We start from the raw sequence: 24,110 nt of genomic DNA on the forward strand, positions 1-24,110 counted from the left end.
GAGGTTAGCATTTTATATCATACCCCCAAGACATGCTATCCTCTCACCATTACAATAACAGGGGAGGTTAGCATTTTATATCATACCCCCAAGACATGCTATCCTCTCACCATTACAATAACAGGGGAGGTTAGCATTTTATATCATACCCCAAAGACATGCTAACCTCTCACCATTACAATAACTGGAGGTTAGCATTTTATATCATACCCCCAAGACATGCTATCCTCTCACCATTACAATAACAGGGGAGGTTAGCATTTTATATCATACCCCAAAGACATGCTATCCTCTCACCATTACAATAACAGGGGAGGTTAGCATTTTATATCATACCCCAAAGACATGCTAACCTCTCACCATTACAATAACTGGAGGTTAGCATTTTATATCATACCCCCAAGACATGCTATCCTCTCACCATTACAATAACAGGGGAGGTTAGCATTTTATATCATACCCCAAAGACATGCTAACCTCTCACCATTACAATAACGGGAGGTTAGCATTTTATATCATACCCCCAAGACATGCTAACCTCTCACCATTACAATAACTGGAGGTTAGCATTTTATATCATACCCCCAAGACATGCTAACCTCTAACCATTAAAATAACGGGAGGTTAGCATTTTATATCATACCCCCAAGATATGCTAACCTCTCACCATTAATATAATAATAATAATAATATATGCCATTTAGCAGACGCTTTTATCCAAAGCGACTTACAGTCATGTGTGCATACATTCTACGTATGGGTGGTCCCGGGAATCGAACCCACTACCCTGGCGTTACAAGCGCCATGCTCTACCAACTGAGCTACAGAAGGACAACCATTACAATAACAGGGGAGGTTAGCATTTTATATCATACCCCCAAGACATGCTAACCTCTCACCATTACAATAACAGGGGAGGTCAGCATTTTATATCATACCCCCAAGACATGCTAACCTCTCACCATTACAATAACAGGAGAGGTCAGCATTTTATATCATACCCACAAGACATGCTAACCTCTCACCATTACAATAACGGGAGGTGAGCATTTTATATCATACCCCCAAGACATGCTAACCTCTCACCATTAAAATAACGGGAGGTTAGCATTTTATATCATACCCACAAGACATGCTAACCTCTAACCATTACAATAACGGGAGGTTAGCATTTTATATCATACCCCCAAGACATGCTATCCTCTCACCATTACAATAACGGGAGGTTAGCATTTTATATCACACCCCCAAGACATGCTAACCTCTCACCATTACAATAACTGGAGGTTAGCATTTTATATCATACCCCCAAGACATGCTAACCTCTAACCATTACAATAACGGGAGGTTAGCATTTTATATCATACCCCCAAGACATGCTATCCTCTCACCATTACAATAACAGGGGAGGTTAGCATTTTATATCATACCCCAAAGACATGCTAACCTCTCACCATTACAATAACGGGAGGTTAGCATTTTATATCATACCCCCAAGACATGCTAACCTCTCACCATTACAATAACGGGAGGTTAGCATTTTATATCATACCCCCAAGACATGCTAACCTCTCACCATTACAATAACGGGAGGTTAGCATTTTATATCATACCCCCAAGACATGCTAACCTCTCACCATTACAATAACAGGGGAGGTTAGCATTTTATATCATACCCCCAAGACATGCTAAACTCTCACCATTACAATAACAGGGGAGGTTAGCATTTTATAAAACAAGGGGAGGTTGGCATGTCTTGGGGGTATGATATAAAATGCTAACCTCCCGTTATTATAATGGTTAGAGGTTAGCATGTCTTGTGGGTATGATATAAAATGCTAACCTCTCACCATTACAATAACTGGAGGTTAGCATTTCATATCATACCCCCAAGACATGCTAACCTCTCACCATTACAATAACAGGGGAGGTTAGCATTTTATAAAACAAGGGGAGGTTGGCATTGTTGGGGAAGTATGATATTTGTGTTTCTCTAACTTTCTGAAGCATCATTATTCACACGTCATTCAGGATTAGCATCCACATTAATGAAGAAATGTTACGAAACATTCTATTCTCATTAACATATTCTATTCTCAAGCATTTTGCTAAACTCGCATTAACATCTGCTAACCATGTGTATGTGACAAATAAATTTGATTTGATTAACAATAAAAGTGAATCCAAAAATGACACAATAGATAATTTACCATTAATTTATATTATGCACAAAATAATCTAAAACACAACCAAAACAAACAGCAAATTCATCCATAAAGTTTAGAGTCACAAGCTTGATCTATTCAGTCCTTCACTAAAAGCTTGATCTATTCAGTCCTTCACTAAAAGCTTGATCTATTCAGTCCTTCACTAAAAGCTTGATCTATTCAGTCCTTCACTAAAAGCTTGATCTATTCAGTCCTTCACTAAAAGCTTGATCTATTCAGTCCTTCACTAAAAGCTTGATCTATTCAGTCCTTCACTAAAAGCTTGATCTATTCAGTCCTTCACTAAAAGCTTGATCTATTCAGTCCTTCACTAAAAGCTTGATCTATTCAGTCCTTCACTAAAAGCTTGATCTAGTCAGTCCTTCACTAAAAGCTTGATCTAGTCAGTCCTTCACAAAAAGCTTGATCTATTCAGTCCTTCACTAAAAGCTTGATCTATTCAGTCCTTCACTAAAAGCTTGATCTATTCAGTCCTTCACTAAAAGCTTGATCTATTCAGTCCTTCACTAAAAGCTTGATCTATTCAGTCCTTCACTAAATTCTCCTCCTGGAGACAAAGGCTTACTGAACTGATGGCCTACTTTTCTAGAAGAGATGAAAAAAGATAATTATTAGAAATTATTATTGATAGGGCCTACTTTCTCCTAGCCTGGATCCATCATGAAATTATTATGAATGATTTTCACTTCATCAAACTTCATTAGGAAACAGAAGGATTGTGTTAGGATCCAGGAGTAACTTTCCCTGTCTTATGTGAGGCATGGTTAACTAAGATCAACTTGCCGTCGTCTCCTTGTCATGCCCGTCTCACGTGATTCCTCCGTGATGACGTTACTCCCACACTCAAAAAAAAACAAAAAAACACAGAAGACAGGGATAAAAGGAGACGACATAGAACAAGAAATACTAGAAGGGTTAAAGCCTCTCGGGAACATGGCAAGACTGTTCTAGTAGTTATATTTCGATAGGAGAGGACACAGTGGTCAGCAATCCTTCATCCGTCTCGACAACGTTTCACTCCAGTCACAATGTTCTATGATAATATGCAGTGAAACATACTAAGTTAACCAGGGACATATTCATCTAGCAGTAGGCGTGCTGATCTAAAATCAGTGTTGCCTTTCAGATCATAACGAAGATGATTACATGGAGAGGGGAGTCCTGATCCTAGATCAGCACTTCTACTCTGATACCTAAGTATTCAAATAGCGTTCCCCCAAAATCATTCACTGCAACTGAAGGCTAACACTATAGGCCTGAGTGGGTAGTACTGTGCATACGTCTCAAAATGGCACCCTATTCCCTATGTAGTGCACTACTTTTGACCAGATCCCCATAGGGCACTGGACAAAAGTAGGGTACTATATAGGGTGTCATTTGGGACACATCTAAGGTCTGACAGGGTGACATGGTAGTACAGTAGCTGGAATTAACACAAGCCAAGGGTCCAAAGGTCTGGTTTAAACGTCACCAGCATAATCCACTGCGGGCCACTTAAACACCACTGAGCCTAAGCTATATGCCACTCACATAAACATTATTGTTCAATGTGCTAAAGGTGATACTGGCGGCAAACTGTGGTACATCCCAGTTTAAAACAACCACACCTGAGTGTATAATGAAGTCTATTCTTTATTGACATTCAAATTCACATCAGATACGTCATGCCCATAGAGGGCACCTGCCTGTTTAAACAAACAACAACGTAAAAATACAATTCTGTAATAATACCAGCCACCTAGCAGTTTTATATAGTTGGCTTTAGCTAGCCCAGATAGGTTTCCGATCAACTAAGTAGCTAGCTTGTCTAACTATATTAGGTGGCATGCCTGCTGGCAATGTTGGTAGACTTCAAAAACGCAAGCAATAACTAGATGTCCTTTCAATCTTTTACCCAGATTTTAGTAGAGACGCAGAGAAACAGTTTATTCTACCCAGATTTGTTTAGCAGAGATGAAGAGAACGTTTATTTTATCCAGATTTAAAAAAAAAAAATACACCAGTCAGGACAGAGACAGCTCAAGAGCAGAGGAGGCTGGTGGGAGGGGCTATTGGACAGGCTCGTATTAAATGGAACGGTGTCAAACGTGGTTTCTAAATGTTTAACACCTTCCATTGCAATGCTGCTGTCCACCTACAGCTCCTCCCACCAGCCTCCTCTGCTCATTAGGTAGAAGATAAGCAGACAAAGATAAAACAATGGATTATGGCTCCAGATTGGTCTTTGAAAAATTATAAATAAAAATGCTAACCACAAGTTCACCGGATTGTGGAAAACTAGATAAAGGGCGTCATTAGCAATAAACCCTTAAAAGTACCAAGCCATTCACACGTACTTTGTGCCCCCAAAACTATTTATTTGGGGTGCACGAAGGCCCTGATTCAAATCCATATTATCTAGTTAGCCATGTAGGCTACCTTAAGTTATCATTTCACCCTGACTTTACCCAACACACAATTGTATCATCAAGATGTGGCATTTTGTCTACCAGTAACGTTATTTACACCGTTTGGCAGTGTTTATTGTGGAAAGACTCAACAAAATGACTGTAAAAAGGAAACCTCTCAACCATCAACATGACTATTTAGCAAAAAGCCCCACACACACACACACACACACCTTTTATAAGCGATACATTACATTTTAGTTCGGGTTTAGCTAACAGCTGTCATTATCTAAAAAAAAAAAAGACAAGAACAAAAATAGTTATTAGGCGAGTTAAAACGTTTAGTCGTTTTTAACTCTTTAAAGCAGTAACCTATTTCCGTAAATGACTCTTTACACCCCCTGAGCTGAACTAGGCTACAGGAGCTATTGGCTAAATATCCAGCTGACTGTCAGAATGTCAACAGCAGCCGTTTCCATTAACAGACGAACTGGTCGATCAACACTTTACAAACACGTCGTTACAACAAAACACTTAAACAACCTTTTAAAAAAAAATTTTTTTTTAAGTGTTAAGAGATCAACAACGAAACTGGGTTTATTTTATTATATATATATATATATAATTTTTTTTTTTTTAAATAGAAGATGGTCTGACGTCCATAAAAAAAAACTGTTTTGTTTGTTAATCTTCACCGTGATAAATTGAGTTAGGTAACTACTACTTCCTACGGTTTGTGTCCACTTGCCCGGTCGAAGCAGACTCACCGTGTGAGATTGTAGATTTTGGCTGGCCTCGATCAGTGCTGTAAGGGCCACCGTATCATCCAATAGTACCCTTCCCGGGGACTGCTTCTCCAAAAACGCCATCCCGGTGCCCCCGATCACTAACGAACCAAACGATAAAACACCTTCCGGTGTGAAACCAAAGCAGATGGACGTGAAGTCAAAACTAGCGGATTAGATAGCAGAGTATTTTAGTTAGAAATGAGGACAGGAAGGGCAGGGTTGACACTTGACAGAATAGATTCCCCCCCCGACCTCCTACATTTGCTTACAGCTGCACTGGGGTCAGACAGACTTCCTGTTTAGATTAAAACAAGGATTGTGCCAACGCGAGATATGAATAGTAAAAACCTACCTCAATTACAAGGATGAGAAGACTGAAAAACGGCGAAAAAACGAGGTTGTTCGATCTTCTCAGTGAAACAGTTGGGATAATGGGACCATTTGGAGTACAACACATTTCTCAAGACATACTTTCTTGCATCGACACTGCTGTGTTGTAATCTGAACAGGAAATCTGTCTGACCCCAGTGCAGCTGTACACTAGCGTAGGAATCTATTCCGGCTCGGTTGACACAGGCTGGCTGTGTCATCAGACCAAGTTCAGGATTGGTAATGGGTGCTCGTAACTAATACATAGAGCTGCCTGCAGATACCCGCCCCCAGTCCAGGGGTGGAGACAGCCAGATGGTCGGTTTGTTTCATTTCACAAGACAGGTTTGGCCATACATTTGGTAATCAGATTAGCAAATACATCTCGAATAAGTACAACAATTGGGTTTGAAAGATCTATGAAGTGTATGTCCATGTGTGATTATTAACTATAATTGTGTTTATATTTATCACTAAAGAAACTATACAACATGCATAGTAGGCAACCTTGAAAATGCTTAGATGACATTTATTAGGAATTCAGATGTGCCTATAGACATTGACCTAGGTCTTTATTATGCAATTTATTTACAAAACAGCTAAGAAGGATCTTTGATCAAACAAAAGTAGCCTCAAATTCAATAAATCATCATTTAACCTAAGAACATTGTACGCAATTATTTGTAATACAAGAGCACAAGACCATGTCACACTTATTTGAAAATTATGAGCAAAACAAGGATCATTCCAGTGCCACTGATTTAGCAGGCATTTGTCAGAAGATGCTTCAGAGGCAGTCCCACAACAAGACACTACCTCTGAGCTGTTCCTAGAGGGGTGTGAGACGGATAGATCGTCTATCACACAGGTACTCAAGTCACACAAACATAAAAGGATCTCCAAAAAGCCAGTTAAACAAAAGTACAGGTTTGCAGTACAACATATTTTAAATCCCTGCCGCCAGAACCAAATCTCACGTTAGCTCAAGTCTGTCATGTCAAGAGAGACTACAATATATCCACCAACTAGCTTCAAATACAGTCCGTTTGTGCTAACATTCCAGCCCTTCTCTGTTTGGCATAACAAGGAGTAGAATGTTAGCACAAACAGACTGGATTTGAGGCTAGTTGGTGGATATATTGTAGCCTCAAATCCAGTCCGCTTGTGCTAACATTCCAGCCCTTCTCTGTTTGGCATAACAAGGAGTAGAATGTTAGCACAAACAGACTGGATTTGAGGCTAGTTGGTGGATATATTGTAGCCTCAAATCCAGTCCGCTTGTGCTAACATTCCAGCCCTTCTCTGTTTGGCATAACAAGGAGTAGAATGTTAGCACAAACAGACTGGATTTGAGGCTACAATATTCCCTCCAACTGTCATCATCATCATCATCATCATCATCACGCCCTTGGTTGCTGATCCTCCGGCATCATGATCATGACCTCCCCCTCCATGACCACTTTATCTTTGACGGAGCAGGTCACTGCGATGAAGGCGAAGGACATCTTTATCTTCTTCACCTCGGCTTCAGCCAGAACCTCCTCCCCGATGTACAGAGGCGCCGGGAACCTAATTTCCTGGTACAGGAAGATACAGCCGCTCCCCGGCAGCTTGGTCCCCAGAATGGCCGAGATCAGTCCGTTTATCAGCACGCCGTGGACGATGGGCGTCTCGAACGACGTGGTCTTGGCATAGGTCGGGTCCAGGTGAATGGGGTTCACGTCCCCGGTGAGCTCGGCGAAGACCGCCACGTCCCTGGCGCTGAAGGCCTTGGTGAGAGAGGCCCGCTCCCCGACATGGAGGTGACGTGGCTGGGGTAATGTAACCAACGGCAGGGGGCCCCTGGCCCTTTGAATGCAGTGAAGAGCTGCATAGTTGAAATTAGAGCACAAATGTTGTTTACTAAAGACATTTCTGAAAATGAAGTTCATTCTAGGTATTGTTTTGTCTTCACAGTGTTATGGGTCACTGTGTTGATTCAAGAACCAACAGCTCTGCTCAGTCCAGCTCCAGCTCACGACTATTCCCAGACAGAGTTAACAGGAAAGGTGATACCTAGGAGGGGGGAGGGGTGGGGGGGTTTAGTTTTGATACAGATGTTTACATTACGCAGCAGGGTTTGGTCAATTTGAATTAATAGGCAGTCAGTCAGTAGTTTACCTGAGTAACTCTGCAAAAGCACAGTTCATTCTGATAGAATCCCAACAGTGTCAGGGCACTCCACAACTTCACCAGCCCACTGAAAGAAACAAAACAGACCCAGTCACATCCTCTAAAGAAGGAATCTCCAACCCTATTCCTGGAGAGCTGCCCTCCAATTGGTTAACTCCAACTCTGTTCCTGGAGAACTACCCTCCTATTGGTTAACTCCAACCCCGTTCCTGAAGAGCTGCCCTCCTATAGGTTAACTCCAACCCTGTTCCTGGAGAGCTACCCTCCTATAGGTTAACTCCAACCCTGTTCCTGGAGAGCTGCCCTCCTATTGGTTAACTCCAACCCTGTTCCTGGAGAGCTACCCTCCTATAGGTTAACTCCAACCCTGTTCCTGGAGAGCTACCCTCCTATAGGTTAACTCCAACCCTGTTCCTGGAGAGCTACCCTCCTATAGGTTAACTCCAACCCTGTTCCTGGAGAACTACCCTCCTATAGGTTAACTCCAACCCTGTTCCTGAAGAGCTACCCTCCTATAGGTTAACTCCAACCCTGTTCCTGGAGAGCTACCCTCCTATAGGTTAACTCCAACCCTGTTCCTGAAGAGCTGCCCTCCTATAGGTTAACTCCAACCCTGTTCCTGGAGAGCTGCCCTCCTATAGGTTAAATCCAACCCTGTTCCTGGAGAGCTACCCTCCTGTAGATTATTTTGATTTATTTTTTGTATTTTCTCCCTGAATTTTGATCTCGTCTCATCACTGCAGCTACGTAACGGGCTCGGGAGGTGAAGTCATGCGTCCTCCTTAACACCCGCCTGCTTAACCCGGAAGACAGCCGCACCAACGTGTCAGAGGAGACACTGTTCAACTGACTACCGGGGAAGGCCTGCAGAATTTTGCCCAAGACTTGCATGCGGGGGTAAATGTATACGGCCAGTTAGTTACCTGTTGTACACACGGAGCACGCCTGTTAGTGTGCTCTCATCAAACTTCAACAGATCAAAAGGGAAGGCACCTCCAACCTAAAAACAGAGGACAGAAGTTGACCAAAAAAATGTTAATCGATGTTTTCAGCTCAGACTATACTAAGGGAATTCCAAAGTGAGCTTGAATAGAAATAACCCCACCCCCAGGCTAATCAACTAGAAATAACCCCACCCCCAGGCTAATCAACTAGAAATAACCCCACCCCCAGGCTAATCAACTAGAAATAACCCCACCCCCAGGCTAATCAACTAGAAATAACCCCACCCCCAGGCTAATCAACTAGAAATAACCCCACCCCCAGGCTAATCAACTAGAAATAACCCCACCCCCAGGCTAATCAACTAGAAGTAACCCCACCCCCAGGCTAATCAAATAGAAATAACCCCACCCCCAGGCTAATCAACTAGAAATAACCCCACCCCTAGGCTAATCAACTAGAAATAACCCCACCCCTAGGCTAATCAACTAGAAATAACCCCACCCCCAGGCTAATCAACTAGAAATAACCCCACCCCCAGGCTAATCAACTAGAAATAACCCCACCCCCAGGCTAATCAACTAGAAATAACCCCACCCCAGGCTAATCAACTAGAAATAACCCCACCCCCAGGCTAATCAACTAGAAATAACCCCACCCCCAGGCTAATCAACTAGAAATAACCCCACCCCCAGGCTAATCAACTAGAAATAACCCCACCCCCAGGCTAATCAACTAGAAATAACCCCACCCCCAGGCTAATCAACTAGAAATAACCCCACCCCCAGGCTAATCAACTAGAAATAACCCCACCCCCAGGCTAAATGCGAACAAGGATTAAGTGTCCAGTGTGAGAGACTGGAATGGGACATTAACAACTCTTAAATCAATGGAAACGGAAGATGGCAACGAATACAAAGTGCTGAAAATAGCAATGTAATATGAAGAACAACCACAATTCCCTTGACATGAGGAATACAGAGTAATGAGAGGCACTCTGTACAATACATCTATCAACGTTCAAGTAACAGACACATCTCAACATCAACTGTTCAGAGGAGACTGCGTGAATCAGGTCTTCATGGTCGAATTGCTGCAAAGAAACCACTACTAAAGGACATCAATAAGAAGAGACTTGCTTAGGCCAAGAAACACGAGCAATGGACATGCCAGATTTTTGGTTCCAACCGCCGTGTCTTTGTGAGACGCGGGGTGGGTGAACGGATCCCTGTCTTAGGTCAGTTAGGATCTCCACTTTATTTTAAGAATGTGAAATGCCAGAATAATAGTAGAGAATAATTTATTTCAGATTTTATTTCTTGCATCACATTCCCAGTGGGTCAGAAGTTTACATACACTCAATTAGTATTTGGTAGCATTGCTGTTAAATTGTTCAACTTAGATCAAACGTATTGGGTAGCTTTCCACAAGCTTCCCACAACAAGTTGGGTGAATTTTGGCCCATTCCTCCTGACAGAGCTGGTGTAACTGAGTCAGGTTTGTAGGCCTCCTTGCATGCACACGCTTTTTCAGTTCTGCCTGCAAATTTTCTATAGGATTGAGATCAGGGCTTTGTGATGGCCACTCCAATACCTTGACTTTGTTGTCCTTAAGCCATTTTGGCACAACATTGGAAGTATGCTTGGGGTCATTGTCCATTTGGAAGACCCATTTGCGACCAAGCTTTAACTTCCTGACTGATGTCTTGAGATGTTGCTTCAATATATCCATATAATTTTCCTCCCTCATGATGCCATCTATTTTGTGAAGTGCACCAGTCCCTCCTGGAGCAGTGGCTTCTTCCTTGCTGAGCGGCCTTTCAGGTTAATGTCGATATAGAACTAGTTTTTCTGTCGATATAGATCTTTTCGTACCTGTTTCCTCCAGCATCTTCACAAGGTCCTTTGCTGCTGTTCTGGGATTGATTTGCACTTTTCGCACCAAAGTACGTTCATCTCTCGGAGACAGAACGCGTCTCTTTCCTGAGCGGTATGACGGCTGCGTGGTCCCATGGTGTTCATACTTGCATACTATTGTTTGTACAGATGAACGTGTTACCTTCAGGCATTTGGAAATTGCTCCCAAGGATGAACCAGACTTGTGGAGGTCTACAATTATTTTTCTGAGGTCTTGGCTGATTTCTTTAGATTTTCACATGATGTCAAGCAAATAGGCACTGGGTTTGAAGGCCTTGAAATACAGGCCTTGAAATACATCCACAGGTCCACCTCCAATTGACTCAAACTATGTAAATTAGCCTAAAGCCAGCTTATAAAGCCGTGACATCATTTTCTGGAATTTTCCAAGCTGTTTAAAGGCACAGTCAACTTAGTGTAAACTTCTGACCCACTAGAATTGTTATACAGTGAATTATAAGTTAAATAATATGTCTGTAAACAATTGTTGGAAAAACTGTGTCATGTGTAACAGTATAGCTTCTGTCCCTCTCCTCGCCCCTACCTGGGCTCGAGCCAGGGATCCTCTGCACACATCAACAGTCACCCACGAAGCATCGTTACCCATGGTTACCCATCGCGCCACAAAAGCCACGGCCCATGCAGAGCAAGGGGAACAACTACTTCAAGGTCTCAGAGCGAGTGACGTCACTCGATTGAACCGCTATTAGTGCACACCACCGCTAACTAAGCTAGCCATTTCACACCGGTTACGCATGCACAAAGTAGATGTCCTAACAGACTTGTCAAAACTATAGTTTGTCAACAAGAAACTTGTGGAGTGGTTGAAAAACAAAGTTAATGACTCCAACGTAAGTGTATGTAAAACTTCCGACTTCAACAACATTCAGTACACTACTACTATTTTATTCCCCTGCCGTCTTTATGCTCCGGTTGCAATGGATTTGGTTAAGTGTGTATGTGTGTTTGGAATGGTTTACTTGAACCTGGATCGATATTAGGGCTGGCTGGTATACCGTATTTCTTCTGCATGCCGCCTGCCACTCCAAGCCCTGCTCCCCGTCACTCAAGGAGAGAGCAGTTGTTCGTAGTGACGATACGTTTGATACCGGAGCCCAGAGGCATGCGTCGAAATCGCTAAGCAGCCAACTTCGAAGCAGTGTGCCGATGCTTGTATCACTTTGTCAGGACAACGTCGTCAATGATGTCGGGAAGCTTCGTTTGATCACGTCCTGTTGTAGACCGCGTGTTGCAAAACGATAGACCCAACTTATTTTGCCGTTGTTTCCGGTGCTCTCTCCGATTCCGAGCTGCTTTCAAAACACCGACCTCTACTGGACACCGCGATTACAAATATATTTAAAATGTTGTACATAACGTTTCACATTACCGGTAGCTTAGCAGATTAGTTCCCTATTCTATGGGACATTCAGAGACATGAGGGTATGAGGTTGAATCCTGTTGTAGGCACACTGTTTTGAAAATTGTTATTGTTACTTTCTGCAGTGATGTTCAAATAAATTGTTTTATTTAGTATATTTAGTATTTAGCTTTTGTCTTAAGCATCCTAAATAATGCCATAGATTCAGTTTTTTATTATAGAGTAAACTTGATGGCAAAAAAAGGGAAGAATGGTGTAAGATGAGAACCTGAGATTCCAACTAATTATAGGCTCCTAAAGCCAACGACTTCAACTCCGCTACGGAGTTCTGAAGCAAACAGATGGGGGAGAAAATGATATTTATCTGATAATCGCACGCTGATATATTGTTGACCAGCAGATGTCAGTAATGTGCACTGTGAACAGATAATGAAGTTACGCCACAATTTGGTGAAGCCTTCAGAAAGCCTTGGTTTCCCATCACTAGTTGTGAGACCGCGGAGTCACAAGCAATTTCTTGTTGTTCTCTCTGTCGGCATGGTCAGACAGATGCAACAACATATTGGTGACATGCTGCTTTCCACCAAGCATTATACATTTACACTACTAGATTCTGTATCTTACCGTCAGCTAATTTCTCTTTTCATACTAAGTTGTGGCTAAAATAAATCTTGTTAGCCGCTAATGCTATATCGCTAGTTAGTTGGCTAGCTAGCTAAATGTACTAAAAGTCTAGCTAGCTAATACAGCCTGGTGCCAGTGCTGGTGTCGGCCTAGCTAACGGGCATCCTGATAAAATACCAAATACCTTGAAACACTGACCAACACTTTGGTTCCTATCCTGTCAACATTTCCTCTCTGGCTTATTCATTCATTATCATGACAAACCACAATGTATTGAAGGTTCTGCCCACTATATTCCAACTATAGAATTACAATATTCATTCTCTTTCCATTATTTAAACAGTTAAATTATAACTAGGCCTAGATGTTTTGCCAATATCATCCAGCCTGTCGTGGCAGTGTGGAAATTATAAACAAAAGTGCAGAAAATTAAAAAAATAAAAATAGGGTTGTCCCTGACTAAAATAAATGATTGGTCGACCGAGAGTCATCGGTTGTTTCGACCAATCAATTGGTCAAAATGTTAACTTGTATTTCTCCATATATAGACATCCTGTGTTTAAATCAACTATATGCACTGAGCTTGTATTATGCTTTCAGTGTTGCTGAAACCCGCAAAAATCATTTCTGACCTTTAAAGTTCTGTTACCGAAATCCCTCATTTGTTTAGGACAAACCTTCCCTATTCCCTTAACCCTTCCTCTTTACGTGACACATGTAAGCATGGAATGCATGTGACCAATAAGGCCTGACCTATAGCCTATCATAAACTGGTTATAACAAACTCTAAAACACGTGACAACAAAATAGATGCAGATGCAAATAAACTCGAAACGGGGGGAATGTTTGATTGAGGTAAAAGGGGAAGTCAGATGTTTGTAATAAATGTGACTAGTTGTGGAAAACGATGAAGAAAAAAGGTAAGGAAGAAGGTTCATATTATGTCAAACAGGTGCTGTTGGATTACAACAATGTGTCTGACTACTTGGCACAATGTAAACACTAAATACCAGAGTCTGCAGTCAGTTGTTTTTAAAGGGGGGGGGGGTTTACAGCAAAGACTAAACACAGCCGCATGCCGACACGCAACGGTGTATTCAAAGGGTCCCTTTGTTATTTTAAAACAAACGCTTGATTGCATTTCAAATCCCGAATGACTCGTGTGCTGTGTGTTATGACATGAACGAATGGTTCACTGATACAGTAGCCCATATAAGATTTAAAATATAGGCCTACGGGTAGCCTAGTGGTTAGAGTGTAGGGGTGGCAGGGTAGCCTAGTGGTTAGAGTGTAGAGGCGGCAGGGTAGCCTAGTGGTTAGAGTGTAGAGGCGGCAGGGTAGCCTAGTGGTTAGAGTGTAGAGGCGGCAGGGTAGCCTAGTGGTTAGAGTGTAGGGCGGCAGGGTAGCCTAGTGGTTAGAGTGTAGGGGCGGCAGGGTAGCCTAGTGGTTAGAGTGTAGGGGCGGCAGGGTAGCCTAGTGGTTAGAGTGTAGAGGCGGCAGGGTAGCCTAGTGGTTAGAGTGTAGAGGCGGCAGGGTAGCCTAGTGGTTAGAGTGTAGGGGGCGGCAGGAAGCCTAGTGGTTAGAGTGTAGAGGCGGCAGCGTAGCCTAGTGGTTAGAGTGTAGAGGCGGCAGGGTAGCCTAGTGGTTAGAGTGTAGAGGCGGCAGGTAGCCTAGTGGTTAGAGTGTAGAGGCGGCAGGAAGCCTAGTGGTTAGAGTGTAGGGCGGCAGGGTAGCCTAGTGGTTAGAGTGTAGGGGCGGCAGGAAGCCTAGTGGTTAGAGTGTAGGGGCGGCAGGAAGCCTAGTGGTTAGAGTGTAGAGGCGGCAGGAAGCCTAGTGGTTAGAGTGTAGGGGCGGCAGGAAGCCTAGTGGTTAGAGTGTAGGGGCGGCAGGAAGCCTAGTGGTTAGAGTGTAGAGGCGGCAGGAAGCCTAGTGGTTAGAGTGTAGGGGCGGCAGGAAGCCTAGTGGTTAGAGTGTAGGGGCGGCAGGGTAGCCTAGTGGTTAGAGTGTAGGGGCGGCAGGAAGCCTAGTGGTTAGAGTGTAGGGGCGGCAGGAAGCCTAGTGGTTAGAGTGTAGGGGCGGCAGGAAGCCTAGTGGTTAGAGTGTAGGGGCGGCAGGAAGCCTAGTGGTTAGAGTGTAGGGGCGGCAGGAAGCCTAGTGGTTAGAGTGTAGAGGCGGCAGGAAGCCTAGTGGTTAGAGTGTAGGGGCGGCAGGAAGCCTAGTGGTTAGAGTGTAGGGCGGCAGGAAGCCTAGTGGTTAGAGTGTAGGGGCGGCAGGGTAGCCTAGTGGTTAGAGTGTAGGGGCGGCAGGAAGCCTAGTGGTTAGAGTGTAGGGGCGGCAGGTAGCCTAGTGGTTAGAGTGTAGAGGCGGCAGCGTAGCCTAGTGGTTAGAGTGTAGGGGCGGCAGGGTAGCCTAGTGGTTAGAGTGTAGGGGCGGCAGGAAGCCTAGTGGTTAGAGTGTAGGGGCGGCAGGAAGCCTAGTGGTTAGAGTGTAGAGGCGGCAGGAAGCCTAGTGGTTAGAGTGTAGGGGCGGCAGGAAGCCTAGTGGTTAGAGTGTAGGGGCGGCAGGGTAGCCTAGTGGTTAGAGTGTAGGGGCGGCAGGAAGCCTAGTGGTTAGAGTGTAGGGGCGGCAGGAAGCCTAGTGGTTAGAGTGTAGAGGCGGCAGGAAGCCTAGTGGTTAGAGTGTAGGGGCGGCAGGAAGCCTAGTGGTTAGAGGTGTGGGGGGGGCAGGAAGCCTAGTGGTTAGAGTGTAGAGGCGGCAGGAAGCCTAGTGGTTAGAGTGTAGGGGCGGCAGGAAGCCTAGTGGTTAGAGTGTAGGGGCGGCAGGGTAGCCTAGTGGTTAGAGTGTAGGGGCGGCAGGAAGCCTAGTGGTTAGAGTGTAGGGGCGGCAGGAAGCCTAGTGGTTAGAGTGTAGGGGCGGCAGGAAGCCTAGTGGTTAGAGTGTAGGGGCGGCAGGAAGCCTAGTGGTTAGAGTGTAGAGGCGGCAGCGTAGCCTAGTGGTTAGAGTGTAGGGGCGGCAGGGTAGCCTAGTGGTTAGAGTGTAGGGGCGGCAGGAAGCCTAGTGGTTAGAGTGTAGGGGCGGCAGGAAGCCTAGTGGTTAGAGTGTAGGGGCGGCAGGGTAGCCTAGTGGTTAGAGTGTAGGGGTGGCAGGAAGCCTAGTGGTTAGAGTGTAGGGGCGGCAGGAAGCCTAGTGGTTAGAGTGTAGGGGCGGCAGGAAGCCTAGTGGTTAGAGTGTAGGGGCGGCAGGAAGCCTAGTGGTTAGAGTGTAGGGGCGGCAGCGTAGCCTAGTGGTTATAGCGTTGGACTAGTCACCGGAAGGTTGCAAGTTCAAACCCCCGAGCTGACAAGGTCGTTCTGCCCCTGAACAGGCAGTTAACCCATTGTTCCCAGGCCGTCACTGAAAATAAGAATTTGTTCTTAACTGACTTGCCTGGTTAAATAAAGGTAAAATATATATAATAAAATTACAGTATTAAGATGGAAACAGGATATGCTCTTCGGCCTACAGTTCGATGGTGGTTATACAAGGCTGCTATACTAAATCCTACAAAATGATAATGACCATTACTTATCATAACAATAACGAGATCAAGAAAAAGTTTAGGAATGTGATTTTTTTGGGGGACAATTTGGAACAGCGTAAACACTAAATAAATTATAAGTAATACCGGGCGCTGTTCTAACAGGGAGAGAGAAAAAACATGTAAATACAGCACAAGATTAAAAACAGACATTTGTTCAATTGTTTATCAGACGTTGTTTTTGCTTGAGGCTTGGGTGCTCACCGAATTAGTAGGATATTAAACAAACAGGCAACACAAGCAGGATCAGTCTTATTTCTGTAGCTAGATAGAGATGAATCATTTATAAAGTCAGGCACATTTTACAGTTAGGCAACAGCGATCGCTATCCAACACAGGAGAACGTGCATTTTTGATCAAATAAATATACACACTGCTCAAAAAAATTAAGGGAACACTAAAATAACAAATAACACATCCTAGATCTGAATGAATTAAATATTCTTATTAAATACTTTTTTCTTTACATAGTTGAATGTGCTGACAACAAAAAATCACACAAAAACTCAATGGAAATCAAATTTATCAACCCATGGAGGTCTGGATTTGGAGTCACACTCCAAATTAAAGTGGAAACCCACACTACAGGCTGATCCAACTTTGATGTAATGCATCAATGCCTTCTTCTTGCTGGAACTGCTGACACACTCCAGCCACATGAGGTCTAGCGTTGTCTTGCATTAGGAGGAACCCAGGGCCAACCGCACCAGCATATGGTCTCACAAGGGGTCTGAGGATCTCATCTCGGTAACTAATGGCAGTCAGGCTACCTCTGGCGAGCACATGAAGGGCTGTGCGGCCCCCCAAAGAAATGCCACCCCACGACTGACCCACCGCCAAACCGGTCATGCTGGAGGATGTTGCAGGCAGCAGATGTTGCAGGCAGCAGAACGAATTGCAGTGGCGAATTTGCGAATCTTGGTGTTCTCTGGCAAATGCCAAACATCCTGCACGGTGTTGGGCTGTAAGCTCAACCCCTACCTGTGGACGTCGGGCCCTCATACCACCCTCATGGAGTCTGTTTCTGACCGTTTGAGCAGACATATGCACATTTGTGGCCTGCTGGAGGTCATTTTGCAGGGCTCTAGCAGTGCTCCTCCTGCTCCTCCTTGCACAAAGGCGGAGGAGGTAGCAGTCCTGCTGCTGGGTTGTTGCCCTCATACAGCCTCCTCCACATCTCCTGATGTACTGGCCTGTCTCCTGGTAGCGCTTCCATGCTCTGGACACTACGCTGACAGACACAGCAAACCTTCTTGCCACAGCTCGCATTGATGTCCTCATCCTGGATGAGCTGCACTACCTGAGCCACTTGTGTGGGTTGTAGACTCCGTCTCATGCTACCACTAGAGTGAAAGCACCGCCAGCATTCAAAAGTGACCAAAACATCAGCCAGGAAGCATAGGAACTGAGAAGTGGTCTGTGGTCCCCACCTGTAGACACACTCGTTTTGTGTTGCACCATTGCTCTTACAGTGCCTTTGGAAAGTATTCAGACCCCTTGACTTTTCCCACATTTTTTACGTTACAACGTGAATTAAATAAAAAGGATCCTCAGCTATCTACACACCCCATAATGACAAAACAGGTTTCACATTTTTGCAGATTTATTTAAAATAAAAAACAAAAATACCTTATTTACATAAGTATTCAGACCCTTTACTATGAGAGTCGAAATTGAGCTCAGGTGCATCCTGTTTCCACTGATTGTCCTGGGGTGTGAGTCCACCTGTGGTAAATTCAATTGATTGGACATGATTTGGAAAGGCACACACACTATCTATATAAGGTCCCACAGTTGACAGTGCATGTCAGAGCAAAAACCTAACCATAAGGTTAAAGGAATTGTCCATAGAGCTCTGAGACAGGATTGTGTCGAGGCACAGATCTGGGGAAGGGTACCAAAAAATGTCTGCAGCATTGAAGGTCCCCAAGAACACAGTGGCCTCCATCATTCTCAAATGGATGATGTTTGGAACCACCAAGACTCTTCATCGAGCTGGCCACCCAGCCAAACTGAGCAATAAGGGGAGAAGGTGACCAAGAACCTGATGGTCACTGACAAAGCTCCCGAGTTCCCCTGTGGGGATGGGAGAACCTTCCAGAAGGACAACCATCTCTGCAGCACTCCACCAATCAGGCCTTTATGGTAGAGTGGCAAGACGGAAGCCACTCCTCAGTAAAAGGCACATGACAGCCCATTAAGTTTGCCAAAAGGCACCTAAAGGACTCAGGCCATGAGAAACAAGATTCCCTGGTCTGATGAAACCAAGATTGAACTCTTTGGCTTGAATGCCAAGTGTCACATCTGGAGGAAACCTGGAACCATCCCTACGATGAAGCATGGTGGTGGCAGCATCATGCTGTGGGGATGTTCTTCAGCTGCAGGGACCGGGAGACTAGTCAGGATCGGGGCAAAGATGAACAGAGCAAAGTACAGAGAGATCCTTGATGAAAACCTGCTCCAGAGCGCTCAGGACATCAGACTGGGGTGAGGGTTCACCTTCCAACAGGATAACGACCCTCACCACACAACCAAGAGAACACAGGAGTGGCTTCGGGACAAGTCTCTGAATGTCCTTGAGTTGCCCAACCAGAGCCCGGACTTGAACCCAATCAAACATCTCCTGAGAGACCTGAAAATAGCTGTTCAGCGACGCTCCCCATCCAACCTGACAGAGCTTGAGAGGATCTACAGAGAAGAATGGGAGAAACTCCCAAAATACAGGTGTGCCAAGCTTGTAGCGTCATACCCAAGAAGACTTGAGGCTGTAATCGCTACCAAATGTGCTTCAACAAACTCCTGAGTAGGCCTCCCAGGTGTTTCGGAGGACGCATGACTTTCAACCTTCGTCTCTCCCGAGCCCGTACAGGAGTTGTAGCGATGAGACAAGATAGTAACTACTACAACAATTGGATACCACGAAATTGGGGAGAAAAGGGGTAAAAAAAAAAAACCCTGAGTCTGAATACTTATGTAAATGTAATATTTACATTTAAGTCATTTAGCAGACGCTCTTATCCAGAGCGACTTACAAATTGGTGCATTCACCTTATGACATCCAGTGGAACAGCCACTTTACAATAGTGCATCTAAATCTTTTAAGGGGGGGGGGGTGAGAAGGATTACTTTATCCTATCCTAGGTATTCCTTAAAGAGGTGGGGTTTCAGGTGTCTCCGGAAGGTGGTGATTGACTCCGCTGTCCTGGCGTCGTGAGGGAGTTTGTTCCACCATTGGGGGGCCAGAGCAGCGAACAGTTTTGACTGGGCTGAGCGGGAACTGTACTTCCTCAGTGGTAGGGAGGCGAGCAGGCCAGAGGTGGATGAACGCAGTGCCTGATCAGAGCCTGGAGGTACTGAGGTGCCGTTCCCCTCACAGCTCCGTAGGCAAGCACCATGGTCTTGTAGCGGATGCGAGCTTCAACTGGAAGCCAGTGGAGAGAGCGGAGGAGTTTGACATTTTTGATAAATTAGCAAAAATGTCTAAAAACCTGTTTTTGTTTTGTCATTATGGACTATTGTGTGAAGATTGAGGGGGGGAAATAAATGAATATGTTTTAGAATAAGGTTGTAACATAACAAAATGTGGAAAAAGTCAAGGGGTCTGAATACTTTCCTAAGGCACTGTATGTCATAACCATATAGGCAACAATTTCAGTAGCAAGTCTTAGTGATGGACCGTGCTACCCCCTCGGCCTCCACAATGGATCAGTCCACTCAGACTGGTGTCCTGTACGCCATGATTTTTATTTGAGCTATATGCTCGACCAACAGCCTATCGCCCAAACAATCCACCTGTCGACTGAATGGGGTTAGCCCTAAAAGAAATGTATACATTATTTTAGCTTGAAGTTGGATTGAACAGTGTAAACCAATCAGAATGGTGAAAGCCTCAGGGTCACGACCCCAGGGTCACGAACTACACAAAGCATATTTAATACTTTTACATTTAAGTCACTTTAGCAGACGCTCTTATCCAGAGCGACTTACATGGCCGATTAGGTTTATGTCCCTTGCTCAAGGGCATATCGGATTTTTTTTTTTGTCACCGGGATTCGAACCAACGACCTTTCTATTACTGGCCCAACACCCTTAACTGCTTGGCTAGCTGCCCCAGTTATTCAAATACATACAAAAATACCATCAAGACTGATATGATCATTTTGGCCATAATTGTCCAGCTCTAATCCATATGGATTTGTTCTGTTTCATTTCAGTTCGGATCCAGCCCGGTCTAGCTTCACTTTACCTCTCCATACAGGTCCCTGAGGCCAGAGACGATGAGCTGCTTCACTTGGGCTGCACTGAGTCTGGTGCTTTCATTCTCCAACACTCTGAGGAGGAAAGGGTTCAAGAGGTCATGAATTAACACGTGTTTACTATGAGTTCAAATCAAATCTTTGTGAATCCTTACTGCAGGGTTCGAAATGCACACACAGCACAGAGTAGTTTGAAAGTGAGTTGTTTGTCTAGTGTGTACTCTACTCGGGGAAAGGAGTTGTTCCTGACCACGTGACCAGATCAGATAAAAAACTATAGGGCCTCGGGAAAAGAGGCAGGAAGTCAATTGAAAAATAAACATTTAGCATCAAATGGGGGAAAAAAAAAACTTTGATCAAGTGGTGGTGACACTTACAGGGAGATCCTCATATAGTGGTAAACGGATGTGTTTTTGTACACAAGTCGCTCATAAGTCGCAGGTTCGTCCTGTATGTCTGCGCGCCGCATTCTATTTGGCTACAAGCGTCGGGTGTCCTTCAAAACAAAACAAAAAGTAGCAGTACCGTTAAAACTACTATGGTCTGACAATGTAACGTTAAGTCACTATTTTAGCCTATTAACATGTCAAAGGTGATATACAAGTTCGCGATTCAATGCATTGCAACGTGTAGGTAATAATGATTGAACGTTATGCACAGTTCGCTGTTGCAGAAACCTGGATCTGATGAGGCTAACGTTGGCTAGCAGCTCAGCTAACTAGCCAACTACTGAGGTTTGAAATGGGCCTAGCTAAATATCTGAAATATTATATTGGTTCTTGATGACAGAATCGTTTACTGTACTTTATACACTCACCAACTGCGTCAACCTGTTGCTGCTGAATCCACTTGAACCTTTTAAATGTTTTATAAAAGTCTGTAATAATAAACTTGCCTGTTGATAAGTGCTTGACTCAACGTGACTGACAAAACGTGCTTGTCCTGAAGCTACGCATGCGCAGAACATGTACATTTTGTAAACAGTGGTAGAACTTAAATTAACTCCTCCCCCTTAAACCCCATTGGATAAGAAGGGCAGGGGGGCGGGACTTCGGGTTTTCAATTCAAGGGGCTTTATTGACATGGAGAAAAATATGTTAACATTGCCAAAGCAAGTGAAGTAGATAATATACAAAAGTGAATTATACTTCCAAGCTTTCTCATCCAATGGATTTTCAAATCAAATGTCTATATAGCCCTTCTTACACCAGCTGATATCTCAAAGTGCTGTACAGAAACCCAGCCTAAAACCCCAAACAGCAAGCAATGCAGGTGTAGGAGCACGGTTTTGAGAAGGAGGCGAGGAGAGAGTGTATATAGGACACGAGGTGATCCAATTGAGTTTTTCCCAACGAGAACAGAAGCGCCGAGTACTCTTGCTAAAATCAAGTGTCGCCACCTAGCGAAACAATGAGGCAATAACACAAAACAAAGCTTCTTGGTCGCGTACACAGTTTAGCATATGTCGTAGCGGGTGCAGCGAAATGCTTACGTTACTAGCTTCTATCAATGCAGTACAATGTCAAACAAATACACACATAATAAAAATGCAAATTAAAAAATGAATCAAGAAATGTCGGAACGAATTGTCGTTTTTGAATACTCCTTTCTGATTTTTATATAATATATTTTACATGTTATACATTATAGCGTGCATTATTTCCCTATAACAGCGTATTTGCACGGTAGAATTTAATAGCAATAGTTAATTTGACCAGTTTTGTTTGAGATGTTTTTGAAAGCAAAAGTCAAAACAGGGGAATCCGGTACTGAGTCAACGTGCTGGGGTACAGGTTAGTCGAGGTCATTTAGACATATAGGTAGGGGAAAAGTGACTATGCATAGGTAATAAACAGTGAGTAGCAGCAGTGTAAAAACAAAGGGTGGGGGTTCAATATACATTATTAATTGTTCCGCTTGGGGGTAGAAGCTGTTAAGGAGTCTTTTGGACCTAGACTTGGTGCTCCGGTACCGCTTGCCGTGCGGTAGCAGAGAGGAGGGTCTATGACTTGGGTGGCTGGAGTCTTTGACAATTTTAAGGGCCTTCCTCTGACACCGCCTGGTGTAGAGGTCCTTGATGGCAGGGAGCTTGTGTAACAGTATAACTTTAGACCGTCCCCTCGCCCATACCCGGGCGCGAACCAGGGACCCTCTGCACACATCAACAACAGTCACCCACGAAGCATCGTTACCCATCGCAGAGCAAGGGGAACTACTACTTCAAGGTCTCAGAGCAAGTGACGTCACCGATTGAAACGCTATTTAGCGCGAACACCGCTAACTAGCTCGTCATTTCACATCCGTTACACTTGGCCCCAGTGATGTACTGGGCCAAACGCACTACCCTCTGTAGCACCGTACGATCGGAGGCAGAGCAGTTACCATACCAGGTGGTGATGCAACCGGTCAGGATGCTCTCGATGGTGCAGCTGTAGAACCTTATGAGGATCTGGGGACCCATGCCATATCTTTTCAGTATCCTGAGGGGGAAAAGGTGTTATCGTGCCCTCTTCATGTCTGTCTTGGTGTGTTTGGACCATGTTAGTTCGTTGGTGATGTGGAACTTGGAACTTGAAGCTCTCGACCTGCTCCACTACAGCCCCGTCGATGAGAATGGGACGTGCTCAGTCCTCCTTTTCCTGTAGTCCACAATCATCTCCTTTGTCTTGCTCATATTGAGGGAAAGGTTGTTATCCTGGCACCACACTGCCAGGTCTCTGACCTCCTCCCTATAGGCTGTCTCATCGTTGTCGGTAATCAGGCCTACCACTGTTGTGTCATCAGCAAACGTAATGAGGGTGTTGGAGTCGCGCTTGGCCACGCAGCTGTGGGTGAACAGGGAGTACAGGAGGGGACTGAGCATGTCCCCCTGAGGGGCCCCAGTGGTGAGGATCAGCGTGGCAGATGTGTTGTTGCCTACCCTCACCACCTGGGGGCGGACCGTCAGGAAGTCCAGGATACAGTTGCAGAGGGAGGTCTTTGGTCTCAGGGTCCTTAGCTTAGTGATGAGCTTTGTGGGCACTATGGTGTTGAACGCTGAGCTGTAGTCAATGAATAGCATTCTCACATAGGTGTTCCTTTTGTCCAGGTGGGAAAGGGCAGTGTGGAGTGCAATATAGATTGTGTCATCTTTGGATCTGTTGGGGCAGTATGCAAATTGGAGTGGGTCTATAGTTTCTGGGATGATGGTGTTGATGTGACCCATGACCAGCCTTTCAAAACACTTCATGGCTACAGACGTGAGTGCTACGGGGCAGTAGTCATTTAGGCAGGTCACCTTCGTTGAAAATGTCAGTGAAGTTCAGTGGCGATTTTGGTAGGGCAAAGACACTATACAACACAAGACTAAACAATACATGAATTGCACTATAATGGTGACAAACGGTGCCCACAAACTGTTAGGGCCTACATAAAGCTGTCCCAACAGGCAGAGCTTTCTTTTCAGCACCAAGAAGGGAATCCTTACTGCC

At 44.6% G+C, this 24,110-nt stretch overlaps 3 protein-coding genes and 2 long non-coding RNA genes across 20 annotated transcripts in view; 2 read left to right on the plus strand and 3 right to left on the minus strand.

The window, feature by feature from the left end:
* Nucleotides 1-6,143, minus strand: part of pxk (PX domain containing serine/threonine kinase) — a 65,643-nt gene extending 59,500 nt beyond the window's left edge. For 2 of the 6 annotated variants that reach the window (XM_052474345.1, XM_052474341.1), the window contains exons 1-2: nt 5,756-6,143; nt 5,383-5,566 (exon numbers count right to left, since the gene is read on the minus strand). In XM_052474345.1, the coding sequence (XP_052330305.1) occupies nt 5,383-5,484 (102 nt within the window). In that variant the 5' untranslated portion in view covers nt 5,485-5,566; nt 5,756-6,143. Of the gene's footprint in view, nt 1-3,011; nt 5,041-5,382; nt 5,701-5,755 lie in introns of those variants that run through there. The other 4 variants (XM_052474343.1, XM_052474342.1, XM_052474340.1 and 1 more) reach the window with 4 other exon arrangements.
* A 137-nt stretch (nt 6,144-6,280) lies between these two features.
* LOC118375330 (hydroxyacyl-thioester dehydratase type 2, mitochondrial-like) lies at nt 6,281-7,703 on the minus strand. Its single transcript, XM_035761838.2, has one exon. The coding sequence runs from the start codon at nt 7,701-7,703 to the stop codon at nt 7,173-7,175; it is 531 nt and encodes a 176-aa protein (XP_035617731.1). The 3' UTR covers nt 6,281-7,172.
* Nucleotides 7,679-21,661, minus strand: rpp14 (ribonuclease P/MRP 14 subunit). 2 transcript variants are annotated; one of them, XM_035761840.2, is made up of 6 exons: nt 21,536-21,661; nt 21,018-21,136; nt 20,631-20,715; nt 8,868-8,944; nt 7,933-8,011; nt 7,679-7,827 (listed from the first exon to the last, which is right to left on the minus strand). In XM_035761840.2, exons 2-6 carry the CDS (start codon nt 21,107-21,109, stop codon nt 7,771-7,773), a joined length of 390 nt encoding a protein of 129 aa, XP_035617733.1. In that variant the 5' UTR covers nt 21,110-21,136; nt 21,536-21,661; the 3' UTR covers nt 7,679-7,770. The 2 variants fall into 2 exon arrangements, with proteins under 2 accessions (XP_035617733.1, XP_035617732.1); XM_035761839.2 differs by having other exon boundaries at nt 21,458-21,621.
* LOC127910480 (uncharacterized) lies at nt 8,001-8,626 on the plus strand. 3 transcript variants are annotated; one of them, XR_008075010.1, is made up of 3 exons: nt 8,001-8,134; nt 8,299-8,462; nt 8,504-8,626. It is a non-coding gene; the product is annotated as an uncharacterized LOC127910480 (long non-coding RNA). The 3 variants fall into 3 exon arrangements; XR_008075009.1 differs by having other exon boundaries at nt 8,005-8,134; nt 8,299-8,421; nt 8,463-8,591; XR_008075011.1 differs by lacking the exon at nt 8,001-8,134 and adding an exon at nt 8,146-8,257 and having other exon boundaries at nt 8,299-8,421; nt 8,463-8,591.
* On the plus strand, nt 14,193-16,028 carry LOC127910479 (uncharacterized). 8 transcript variants are annotated; one of them, XR_008075001.1, is made up of 4 exons: nt 14,193-14,472; nt 14,697-15,518; nt 15,552-15,824; nt 15,889-16,028. It is a non-coding gene; the product is annotated as an uncharacterized LOC127910479 (long non-coding RNA). The 8 variants fall into 8 exon arrangements; XR_008075006.1 differs by having other exon boundaries at nt 14,697-15,145; nt 15,211-15,518; nt 15,552-15,973; XR_008075000.1 differs by having other exon boundaries at nt 15,552-15,973.
* Nucleotides 21,662-24,110: the final 2,449 nt, after the last annotated feature.

Source organism: Oncorhynchus keta, chromosome 21, assembly GCF_023373465.1.
Source record: "Oncorhynchus keta strain PuntledgeMale-10-30-2019 chromosome 21, Oket_V2, whole genome shotgun sequence".
In the NCBI taxonomy this organism is placed as follows: Eukaryota; Metazoa; Chordata; class Actinopteri; order Salmoniformes; family Salmonidae; genus Oncorhynchus; species Oncorhynchus keta.